This window comes from Suricata suricatta, chromosome 10, assembly GCF_006229205.1.
Source record: "Suricata suricatta isolate VVHF042 chromosome 10, meerkat_22Aug2017_6uvM2_HiC, whole genome shotgun sequence".
In the NCBI taxonomy this organism is placed as follows: Eukaryota; Metazoa; Chordata; class Mammalia; order Carnivora; family Herpestidae; genus Suricata; species Suricata suricatta.
Window position 1 is genome coordinate 35,154,079 of NC_043709.1, and position 12,833 is coordinate 35,166,911.

Genomic DNA, 12,833 nt, shown 5'->3' on the forward strand with positions numbered 1-12,833 from the left:
CTTTTCATTGATGGGTAGTATTCTGTGATATGGATTAGCAGTTTGCTTACCTGCTGAAGGATATCTGAGTTGTTTTCCGTCTGGGATTTATAAATAAAGCTGCTATAAACATTCTATTTACAAGTTTCGTGTGAAGATAAACTAGACTCTGTTGATACTTTGTTAGTGCTGGGACTTCCAGCTTCCCACATCTTCTCCACTGATACTGTGGTAGGGGTGGCCTTGGACTGCTGGGCAATGGTGAAAATCCTGACTCTCTGCTAGGCCTTCTCTGATGCCAAACTGGTGGGGAGAGGTTAATACCATTTTACTGCTGTGTGGGGAGGAAGTCCAAATTCCCACATGGTCTCTGACACCGTGGCTGTGGTGGTGGGGTGCTTGTTACCACCTGGTGGGAAGGAAGTTCCAGTTTCCTACTTGGCCTTCTCTGACACCATTCCATAAAGAGTGTTTGGGAACCTCATTACAGCTTGGCAAGGATGGAAGTCTGGGCTCTCCACTTGGCCTTTGTTGACACAGGTGAGAGTAGGATCCCAACTTTTCATGTGGTTTCTGGCTGCAGTATGGGTGGTTTATCAAAAGGTTTTCCTATGCCTTCCTCTTTCCTGGTCCATTAGTTATAAGCAGGTATTTTATTAGGGGCTTTTTTTTTTTTTTGGTATGTCCCCAGTGGCATTTCTAAATTACAGTTTACTTCATTTCTAACACAAGGTTCTTAAGGCAAAAAGAAAACCCAGAGACCTCGCACCATGTTGTTCCTTGGGTCCTGAGATCTTGAGCTAGTTTGCCTTATTCTCTCCAAGATTCTTTTTGAGTCTTCTTATATTTTATAGATATTTCTAAATTTTTAACTGTAATTACTAAGAAAAATATAAAAAAGTACAACTGCTCCATTTTCCCAAAGTAGAAGTTTCTCAAGTTATTATTTTAAGCTTTTCTCTAAATTCCAATGAGTCCTTTTCTGGTGCATGTGGTTGGTTTCCCTTGGTTTTTGGTTATGTTGTCCTATTTCATCATGTGGCTGGTTATTTGTGGTTGCTTGCCAGATACTATTATATATAGTAAACTTTAGTGATAGTTTGAGCCTACATATATATTATTTTTGTAGGCAGCTAAAAAAATACTCAAAAATACTTTAATCACAGCTTCAGATAATTCTAAGTGGAGCTTTAGGTCATTTTAGGACTGTTTCATTTATGGTTCACCCTCATTCACAGAGTGGATCTAACTCAAGGTTAACAGTGGTGTACCTGGCCTATGGAGTCCTCCTCTTAGGGCAGGCCATGAACTTTAACTTTAGTCTCACTAGAATTGTTACTTTATTGAAAGCTGTGCTCACCTTCTATGTCTACTTTATTAACTATCAGATAGCTGCCTGTTCTATACAGATGCATCTGGTGAAATGCAGCCCTAGAAGACACTGGGTTTATTTCTCTTGATTCCCACCTTCTCTTAGGTATTTGCCTTGTAGTATTTCTTGCTCTTATTCCTTTTCTCCTTCTTCATTTTTTTTTTTTTGCATTAACAAGAAATACTTTAACCTTTAAATTTGACATCAACAAAGGATGCCTGATTTTTTTCCCAATTGTCTTAGAAAAGGATTCACTTCAAGTACGAATAAACTAATTTCATGAGACATAGTGACATTCAAGTACCCACAAACACATAACTCCTTTTTTTCCGTCTAGTTTTACTGCAAATAATTGGTATACAAGTTTAAGGTGTATAGCATGATGGTTTGATTTACATATATTATGATCTAATTATCACAATAGCTTTAGCTAACACGACCATTTTCTCATATAGATACATTTTAAAAAAGAAAAAAAAAAGGGGAAAAATCCCCTTAGGATGAGATCTCTTAGGATTTACTCTCAACAACTTCTATATGTCGTTTAGTAGTGTTAGCCATAGTCATTGTGTTGTGCATTACATCCTTAGTGCTCATTTATCTTATAGCTAAAAGTTTGTACCTTTTCACCACTTTCTTCCAATTCCTCATCCCCCTACCCCCTGCTCCTGGTAACCATAGCTCTCATCTCTAAGAGTCTGGCATTTACTTTTGGTATTGTTTTTGAGATTGCATACATAAGTGTGACCACACAGTATTTGTCATTCTCTGTCTGACTTATTTCACTTAGCAAAATGCCTTCAAGGTCCACCCATGTCTTTGCAAATGACAGGATTTCCTCGTTTTTTAATGGTGAATAACATTCCATTATACCTTCATCCACTGAAGGACACTTTGGTTGTTTCTATATCTTGGTATGATAAATAATGAGGCTATGAACATGGGGCTGTGGACATCTTCTTGATTTAATATAGTCATTTCCTTCAGATATGTTACCAAAAGTGAAATTGCTGGATCATCTGGTAGTTCTAGTTTTGATTTTTTGAGGATTCTTTACTCTATTCTCCATAGTGATTGTATAAATTTATAACTCCACCAACAGTGCACAGGCGTTTCCTTTTCTCCATATCCATGCCAACATGTTACCTCTTTGTTGTTTAGATGATGACCATTCTAACGGGTGTGAGGTAATCTCATTATGGTTTTAATCTGCATTTCCCTAATGACTAGTGATGTTGAGCATCTTTTCAGGTACTTGTTCATGTACTTGTTGGTCTTTTGTCTATTCAGACCCTTTGCCCATTAAAAAATTTTTTTTTGCTGTTATCAAGTTGTAGTTCTTTAAATATTTTGGATACTGACCTCTTATCAGATATATGGTTTGCAAATATATTTTCCCATTCTGTAAGGTTTTATTTATTTATTTTACATTGCAGATGATTTCTTTTGCTGTGTGGAAGCTTTTAAGTTTGATGTAGTCTCATTTGCCTATTTTTAATTTTGTTGTTTGGACTTTATGTGTCATATCCAAAAAGTCATTACCATGACCCATGTCAAGGAGCTTTATACCTATGTTTTATTCCAGAAGTTTCATGGCTTCTGGTTTTAAGACTAAAGTCTTTAACCTATTTTGAGTTAGTTTTTGTAAGTGGTATAAGATACGGGTCCAATTTCATTCTTTTACATGTGAATATCCAAAATCCCAGCCATCATTAAAGAGATTGTCTTTTCTTCACTGGGTATTCTTGGCTCCCTTGTCAAATATTAGCCAACTGTATATGCTTCAGTTTATTTCTGGCTTTCAATTCTGTTACATTGGTCTGTGTGTTTTTATGCAGTACCATCCTGTTTTGGTGACTACAGCTTGAAATCAGGAAGTGTCATCTCTCCCTCTTTGTTCTCAGCAGGAATTCGTTGGCTACTCCTAGTATTTTGTGGTTCCATACAAATTTTAGGAGTGTTTTTTCTACTGTTAAAAAAAAAAAAAAGAGCTACGGTGATCTTGATAGGGGATTGCACTGAATCCCGATGGCTTTTGGTAGTATTTTCATTTTAACACTATTAGGTCTTCTAATTTATGAACACAGGATATCTTTCTATTTCTTTGCACCTTCCTTGACTAAAATTAGTGGGAAGTTGACTTTGAGTTTTGAATATGCTGAATTTGATATATCTGTAGGTATGTAAGTGAGAGAGGTAGGAGTGGATACCTGATTCAAGATATAAGTTGTGAGGGTAATTCCTAAGAGAAAGAGGAAATATTAAGAGACAGGAGTGAGTATAAAAATATTAGAGAATGAAGATATATGTAGAAGATGAGATAAAAGGAAAAACCCTCTAAGTAAATAGATGACTAGACAGAGTACAGAGGAAAAAAAGAACTTAGAATGTAACTTAATGGAAGATAGGGAGGAAGGGAGTTGGAGGAAAAAAACCCAATTATCAACATGGTCAAATGTGGCTGAAAAGTCAATCAGACTTTGGAATGAAAGCATTTATAATAAATACCATCTATCTTCTGAGTAGTAAAAGAAGGCAGGAATATGGAGGGCTGGACAGTGTTTACTTTTTAAGTGAGAAGAAAGATTCGTAAAGAATGGAGACAATTTTAAGTTGTCATTGGAAGAGTAAAACAATTTATAAAGAGGTTTGAGGTCTCAAAAGAAGCAGGCAATCAATATTTGAGTGGACATGAATTTGTAAAATTTTGTGATTTTGTGATTTTTTTTTCAACAAAATCAGCATCTTGTGGTGAACTCAAGAGATAGAGCTAGTGTTCAGGAAAGCATGAGAAATTCACTTGTAGACAATTTTGAAGATTGGTAAACATATGGAAAATAAAATGGAATATGCAATAAGATTTGGGAGTTAGCTACACAGAAATGATACTTTAAAGCAATGGTATATGTAGATATTTATATGCCATAATTTCTATCAGTAAAAAAATAGGTTATTTTCTCTCTTCCATAGAAATAATAACTAATCTAAAAATAGTTTCTATCTCTTAATAATGTGGATTCATTTTGAGAACTTTAAAACCGTCCTATTTTAATTTGAAGAATAATCCTATTGTAATCAAATGGCTATCAGAATCCTAAAATTGTAATTAGCAAGAAGATATTCATGAAACTTGCCAGAATTGCAAATGTATGCTTGAGTACAGCAGTTACCGAACCAATATTAGGGAAAAATTATCCCATCCCTGCCTCTCTGTATAAGCATTTTCAAATCCATTATTTGAAAAAACAAAAACAAAAACAAACAAAACATGTGCAGGGCTATTATTTTACCAGTAGCACAAGGGCCACAATTATTTATGATCAATTTCTGTTCTCATTGGTTAAGTGTTTAGGCTATGCTGGTTCTAAAACATTTTAAATTTAACTCTTGCTCATGTGATAACATTACATTCACTGAATTACTTATATATGAAATTTCAATGCTTCTAAAATTTTAAATCATAATTGACACATACTATTTGATCATTACCCAATGCTTCAGGACAAAAAGGAAACATAAGAGCCCCCACTTTAATAATGATTAATCTAAGACAGAGTTGCTGCATACTTCTTTGTTACTACTGACATTATACTCAAATTCAAAGCTTCTTTAAAAAGAAAACAGTGATCCTGAATAAATTCACTTGAATATAATTACTTCATTTATAAGACAATAGAGTTATCTTTATTAAAATAAAATTCTCATACCATTTGGTGATGCCATAACATTCTTTAATAATATCCTGAAGGATGGCTCGATAGAAGAGGGATTCTGTAGGTAGCTGAAAAAAATGTAGATACATATGAGCACAAGAAACAAATAAAGAACATAAATGGAATCAATACTAGAGAGTCAGGAACATAAGCGGATGTTAGAAATCTGACTTTATTGCAAAACATAGAGGATACTTTTGTAATTTTTCCATTCTAAGTTAAATTGTTACCCTGAGGCTAATACTGAGGAAGCAATTCTGCACGAAAATAGAAGAAACTATGAAAGAAATGGTAGTGAATGGGGGAAGAAAAGGCATCATCAAACAAAAAGGATCTAATGTCCCAAATACAGTGCTGTTCTGTTAAAAAAATGTAGAAATAGACTTTCATGACCAGCCAGATCGGCTCTGGAGCCTGTATGAGAATAGTAACACAGAATCCATGCAAAGGAGAAGAGACTGTGGGTCTGTCCTAACGGTCTAAAAGACCATAACATTGGCTGGTGTAGAACTGAAAAGGGCATGTCTTTGTCCTTGGGCAAGGAGATACGGGTAGGTGCCCGGGAAGGTTTTCCCAAGCAAAGAAGATATGGCTGAAGGGAAGGGCCCCAGGGAAACATGATAGTTTCGAAAAAGTGTCATAGAAAACACATCACTGATACAATGGAAGGGGTACTTAAACTAAGAAACTACAAAAGTCACCCAAACTCTACCCACACCCCCACAGAACCCTTAATATTGACAGTCTAAATAAATCCAATACAAAATAATATCAGCAACAACCCTGGTTACATGCAAAGTTACCAATGGGGAAAAAAAGGGGGGTAGAATAAGCCAGAGTGGAGGGAGGCCAAAAATATTGAATGGTTTCTGAGAAGGTTAATAAGGTGAAAACTCCAAACTGTGCAATGACCAGTAGTTTTAAAGACAGAGTTCAGCAGACTGTACAAATTCCCTGAGTTATACTTCCGTCACTTCTCCTTCAGAGGACAGAATTTTAGTCTGCTTTCAACTAGACTATGTTTGGACCCAGAGGGAGTCTAGCAAAAAATAAAAGTTTCCCTGTGTGCTCAGGCAGAAAGCTTACTCTGCTGCTCCTCTCCCCATCTGACCGCAGGCTCCTACGCTGTGAGCCCCCCGTGCTGAGGCTTCAAAAAATACAAGTTGGGAGTTGAGAGTCAACCATTATTTCTTGCATCTTCACCTAATGGCACATGATTTCTCACGTCACTGGAAAACATCTGACTGGCTGGATCTTGCCACAGTACTTGGAAAGGTCACATTTTATACCCTTCCTAGATGGTGGGACTAGTGGGGAAGGTGATTCTAGTTGGAAATAGTGTTAGGAATACCAAAGTCCCCAGTTCAGCTCCTAAAATAATGCACTGAAAGCAGACATACTTGAATACTCACAAGAAATTTGTAACCTTCAAAAGGCATACTTATTATATAAAATCTCTATCTAAATGCAACTCATTGACTTAAGATAAACTGATTTCTCAACTTTCTTTCTAGAAGATTGCTCCAAAACATTTTAGTCAAAATTTGCCATCTCTGCACATATTTTTCATTTAGCATGTTTTTCATCTTGAGTAATTCTTTTGTAGTATCAAAAATCTCTATTATCCGTCCCGTCCTTCTCCCTATATCGCTTCTGTTCTCTCACAAAATGCTGAAATCTTCTTTCATATATTGACACCAGTTGTTCTATTGAAATGTATGCATTTTTATTTAGTTAGCTAAACAACATATAGGAACTTTAATTTTATATGAAACTTCTAAAAAGTCGAATTGGTATGTGAGCTGAAGAAGCCTAGCTCTGATACCCACATATCAAGCCATGATGCTATTTGGCCTCTTGGACACTTAGGCAGGGATGGGATATCATTAGTTTTTATTATATACTTCACTCAGGAGGAAAAAAAAAACTCTTATAAAATAAAGCTTTCCTTCCTATGCCTTTGAGAAAAATGGTATCACGATAATTTAGAAATGAATGTATATTCATATTGTTATTAAAAATTGGTTAAAGACGACAAAAAACACCAAGAAATGCATTTAAACAAGAGATCATACAGAAATGCAATACACAGAGAAATAAAAACAGGATAGAATAAATCTTCATTTCTAACTTATCCTGAGTAAATAAGGGCCTTACAGCTGTTTGCTAAGAGAAAGGGAAGAGAGTTATGTAGTGCCTTCAAACATGCATTCCTGGGATAATTGGGCCCATCCTTTCTGGTAAATACACATGGGGGTATGTGGGAAGGGAGTCAACATATCCCCAGCACCCTGTGTCTGGCAATTCCAAGAATAAACTGGATGTGGCCCAGAGTTTACTTTCTTTCCTTCAGAAATGAGAAATCAGCCTACTGCGTTAATGCATCTTAAATCAGAGGGAGCAAAAAGTGCATGTTTCAAATATATATCTTAGGTATGCATTTTACAGATCCAGTGGAGAGGGCACTAAGCTGGAAGTCAGTACTCTGCAATTAATTAGGGGAGTTAGAATACACTATCAAACTTCTGCTGTGTACCATGTTCTCATGTAAGTTTTGGATAATACCCAAATTATAAGATTGACTATAAACATGAGTAAGCACTTGGGAAATTGAAAAACACCACAACAATGCACCAGGACATTATGATAAAGGCTCTTTCCTCCTCCAGATCCTAGGGAACCACTAGGCTCAGATGCAGTATAACTGCAAACCGGCAGTTTGAGACGAGAGCCCACATACCTCAGCAACATGCCCTAATGCCTTTAAAAAATCAGCTTTTATCAATATTTAGATAGGTACAACAAGTATATTTAAGAAGAAAAAAGGTCTTAGCATTGAGCCTGGACCAGAGGAAGTACTCTGTAAATGATATTTGTTGCTATTATCATTTTAAAATTATTAAAAAAGTCATATTGACATATTAATGGTCCTTGAATAGAAGCAAAAAGAGATTTCTAAAATTTACATCCAACAAGAAAAATCTTGTGCAAAGCTTAAAAAAACAGCTAAAAAACCTTTTAGAAATTCCTAATATGTTTCATCAATCATAAGATAGAGAATAAGGGAATTGTATGGATATTTTGGGGATATATTTAACTTCTGTTTACATGCACAAGCCCATTTGGCTATTTCAACTAATATTCAAGTAAATAAGGAAAAAGTTAAAAAAAAATTACAGATATGTGTTTTAGACTATAGTTAAAAAGTAAATTGAATGCTATACCTTGCTTTTCTTTGCTTGAACTAAGCCCATTAAGAGCCTGATAATCAGCAATAGCAGTCTTTTGAAAGTCATAGACTGCTCAGTATATTAAGAAGAAATGAGATATCAGTACAAGAATATACTGTGGAAGTTTCCTTAAAAGCTCAATTTACTTCTGCTGACAGTTCACTTCTCTTTTAAAGAAAAACTTACAGAAAATGTATAAATTTGAAGATGAAGAGGTGACAAGATGACTAAGGTTTTAAGTTCATATTTTAAGTTCATCAGCAGGACAATTAAGAAGAGTACTTTAAGAAAACGGTTCTGTCCATCTGCTATATTAAACACTCTTACTTACCCCTTGGCCAACCGCAACCCGTTCCAATGCCTTTGGAGAAAAAACAAGGAGAAAAAAGTAAGACACAGACCGCTGGTATATTTAGTCTTATCTTATAAGACTTATAAACACACTGTATACGGGCTTATAAAAGTGACATTTAAAAAGATTAATCATGTGATAACTTGTAAGTTTACACATTTAAAAGTGTTAATATCATTGAGGAATGTTAACAAGTATAGTTGTATAATCTAGGGTTGATTTATAATAGATGTGTGTCATTACACAAACACATACACACCCCAATTGTATATACTCCTTGAATTTTAGAAAGAATAAGAAAATGAAAGAAATAAAATAGCATGATCTTGGCTTACTTTTAGCTGTTTAACTGAAACAATAAAATAAGTCTAAATTTATTATGTATGTGTGCATAATAAGCATTTTTATATACTTTTTAATGTATCCTAATTTTTTATAAACATATAGTGTTGTCTTTTATTATACAGGGTTATATTGAATGGATTATATTTGAAAATTTAGTTTAGAAAAGTATGTATAATTTTGGTCAGCCTGATCTGCAAATTCAAATCAAAGTTACATATGATCAAGCGTCCTGAAGAGAAAGAATACATATTTTTACAATTTTATATGTAGCTAGTTTTACATTTATGTTTATTTAAGATCCATATGATTTTACAAAGTATTTCCTAATATTTCCAGTAAATATGTGTAATATAACATATATGAAAGATACATCTGAAAGATTTATCATAATTTCAATATGGAATGGAGGCTTCTAAAATTTCCACTTTAAAAAAATTTTTTTTATTGTTTATTTATTTTTAGGAGTGAGAGAGACAGAGTGTGAACAGGGGAAGGGCAGAGAGAGAAGAAGAAACATTCCAAAGTAGGCTCCAGGCTTTGAGCTGTAAGTACAGAGCACGATGCGGGGCTCAAATTCACGAACTGCAAGATCATGACCTGAACTGAAGTCAGCCACCCAACTGACTGAGCAACCCAGGCCCCCTAAAACTTTCATTTTTTAAGAAACATACATTTCTATACTTATGTAATTTTATAACTGAATTATATTAATATTTTAATATTTATCTTTTTAAATTTTAATTATAAAAGTATTTCAAACATAAAGTAGTAAAATATAATAGATCTACATATATTTCCTGCTCAATTTTAGAATTACCCATATTTGCTTCAGATTGCTATTCTTCATAAATAATACCTGTTAGATATAGCTGAATCACATACTTTTAAAACTGATAGAAGGGTACCTGGCTGGCTCAGACAGTTGAGTGTCTGACTTTGGCTCAGGTCACAATCACAGTTTGTTGGTTTGAGCCCCCACGTGGGGCTCGGTGCTGACAGTTCAGAGCCTGGAGCCTACTTCAGATTCTGTGTCTCCCCCTCTCTCTCTGCCCCTCCCCTGCTTGCATTCTCTCTCTGTTTCTCAAAAAATAAACATTAAAAAAATTAAAAAAAAAACTGGTAGATAATTTACAGATTATCCTGTGTAAGTACAATTTTCATAGAGGCACAAGTTCATTGGCAAGGTAAAATAAGTTGTCATGGTTGTATAGCTAGTTAGCAAGTGAGGAGGAAGTAAAAACTTGTTCCTTGAACCCTAACTAACTTCACCTGCCCTTATACCATAAAGATTTAGTGGGAAAATGAGTTCTCTGTATAAAATGTTGCTTCACAGAAGTTATTTAAAGAAAAAAATTGTAAATCTCCATCTACTTGAATGATACATTCACTGGATATCTAGAGTTGGAGTTTTATTAATATAGTAGAAAGTTATTATATAATTTTCATATTAAATTAAATAGCAACAGTCCCAGGATAAGTTTATGATTGAAGAAAACATTGATTTTCATTGACAGTACTGTCTTTGCTCATTTTAGGTTAGATTTTTGTGTTATGGCTTTTGCTAACGGCTGAACTGAATAAAGAAACACGAGTTTTTAATAATAAATTGTTTGGTATTGATAAAATAATCTACTTTTAGATAAGTATAACTAGTTAAAAGTAGTCAATACCAAGACTACTTTTAGTATGTGTTGCTGATGACAGACTTTAGAAATACAAATGATAACTTTTGGTTACATAATAAAAGATAACCAGGTAGTTGATAAGAAGTTTCTTGCAAACATTAGTATTTTTCTTGGCCAATAAATAAAGATAATGAAGAAAACATACCAACTGTTAATCGAAAATATTTTGCAGTTTTATGAGGCTTTAAGTATGCTGACAAGATTATAATCTAATTAAAATTTAAAGCATCACCAGAAAGGTCTCCTTTCTTGCTCTCTTTTTTGTTTTTAGTTTTATTTTTTTATATTTATTTACTTTTGAGAGATAGAGCAAGAACAGGGGAAGTACTAAAAGAGAAAGAGACACAGAATCTGAAGCAGGCTCCAGGCTCTGAGCTAACGGTCAGCACAGAGCCCGATGGGGGCTTGAACCCACAAATCGTGAGATCATGACCTGAGCTGAAGTCTGACCCTCAACCAACTGAGCCACGAAGGTGCCCTTCTCGCTCTCTTTTTTAATCCCTGTAACTTTGATTATTTGTGGCAAAGGTCAGTTATGGAGTAAAATACAATTTTAAAAAATGCATCAAAAAAATGTTCCTTAGAATCCAAAAAAGGAGCCAAGGTAGCCAGGGACTGCAATGGAGCCAAGAAGAAGGACATTCCATAGGAAGCGGACATTGGGCAGAGAACAGTTAAGTGCAGTGTGGTCTATACATTCTACATTCTAAAGTTTATTTTTCAAAAACTCTTCTATATGTTTCTTTGAATGTTTATTTTTATAGCAAACATTTTTGATTTGTGGATACAGTATATTCCTTTATTTCTTTAAGGGATGTTAATAGTTATTTTACATTATTTTATTTTGTATAGTCTCCATTACCTCCAAGTTGCTTTTCTGCAGTTTATCTGATCTCTGTTCTTTCATGTTAGATTTTCTTTAGCCATCTAGAGATCCTTGGCTGTCTGTTGATAATTAAAATGGGGGTATCGTAAACCTGATTAGAAGTACTGTGCTACGAGTGAGGACTCTTACTTGTGGGCTTTATCATAAAGGTGACATGTGTCCTGCTTTATTGTAAAATCCCTGATGGCCGGCATCATTAGTTCTTTTCTCTTAGGCGAGTCAGATTCCCTAGAAAAGGCTATTTTAATTTCTTGCCTGGAGGGTATAATCCTGACTGCTGCATTCTGAGAACTAAGTTGTTTCAAGAATTACCTGTCACTCTCACATGACCCTGAACAACATTACTATGAAGGAACAAGATAATTTCCAAGTAAAGCATTTTAAGAGGACTTAAAAAAATTATTATCTGAGCATAAATAGATTTCTATGATAATTCGAGGATCCATGATCTAGAACACTGGTATGCTATTTTTTGTATTGCTGTATAACTGGCAGAGAAATAATGGTCATAGATAATTAATTTCTCTTGGGGCTAGATATTAAACACATTACTTAGTCAACTATATTTGACATTTCTAATGACAAAAAATAACTTGGATGTTTTAACATGGATCTATTCTTTATAAACTAACCTAACACCTTGAATAGAGAATACCACAGGTTAAAGCGTTCTAGGTCTAGAACACAGCCAAATCAGGCACATTATAGGTGTTATTTAATTAGATAGTTACTTCATATTCCAGGTAACTTATTAATATCTTTCCTATTCTATAAAAAATTATAGGACCAAATGATCTCCTAATAAACACATATAAACACACCACAGAACTGTGAATAAAGCACTGAACGAATTCAGTGTTTAATACTTGGCAGTTGTTACATTTTATATGATACTTAAAGTAATTAGGTATAAAAATTATATGTAAAAAAGTTACTAGGAATTGTTACAACACTGCATGTAAAGTAGATAATGGTGAAAGGGCAAGTCATTTTTTTCTCAAAATTTGCAATGCACAAAGCATTAATAATGATGCTCTGCAAAACTTGGCATTTAATTCATGGTGTTAGCCAACAATAATAAATTCTGTAACATCTGGATAAAGCTCTTAGTCCAGAAAAAAATAAAACCATACCAAACATGCTGACATTCTGGCGTTACGACCACAGCACCACCTCTCTCCCTTTAAATAACGGCACATTGGAAATCCCCATTTGTCTTGGGTACTTTCTGCAGATGGAGGAAAAATACGGATTATTTAAATAAGATTCTT

At 34.4% G+C, this 12,833-nt stretch overlaps 1 protein-coding gene across 3 annotated transcripts in view; it reads right to left on the reverse strand.

The window, feature by feature from the left end:
• The window catches only part of METTL25 (methyltransferase like 25), a 116,631-nt gene that overhangs the window by 25,552 nt on the left and 78,246 nt on the right, over positions 1 to 12,833 (reverse strand). For all 3 annotated transcript variants that reach the window (XM_029955152.1, XM_029955151.1, XM_029955153.1), the window contains 3 exons: positions 12,696 to 12,790; positions 8,626 to 8,655; positions 5,059 to 5,132 (listed from right to left, as the gene is read on the reverse strand). In XM_029955152.1, the coding sequence (XP_029811012.1) occupies positions 5,059 to 5,132; positions 8,626 to 8,655; positions 12,696 to 12,790 (199 nt within the window). The remainder of the gene's footprint in view (positions 1 to 5,058; positions 5,133 to 8,625; positions 8,656 to 12,695; positions 12,791 to 12,833) is intronic.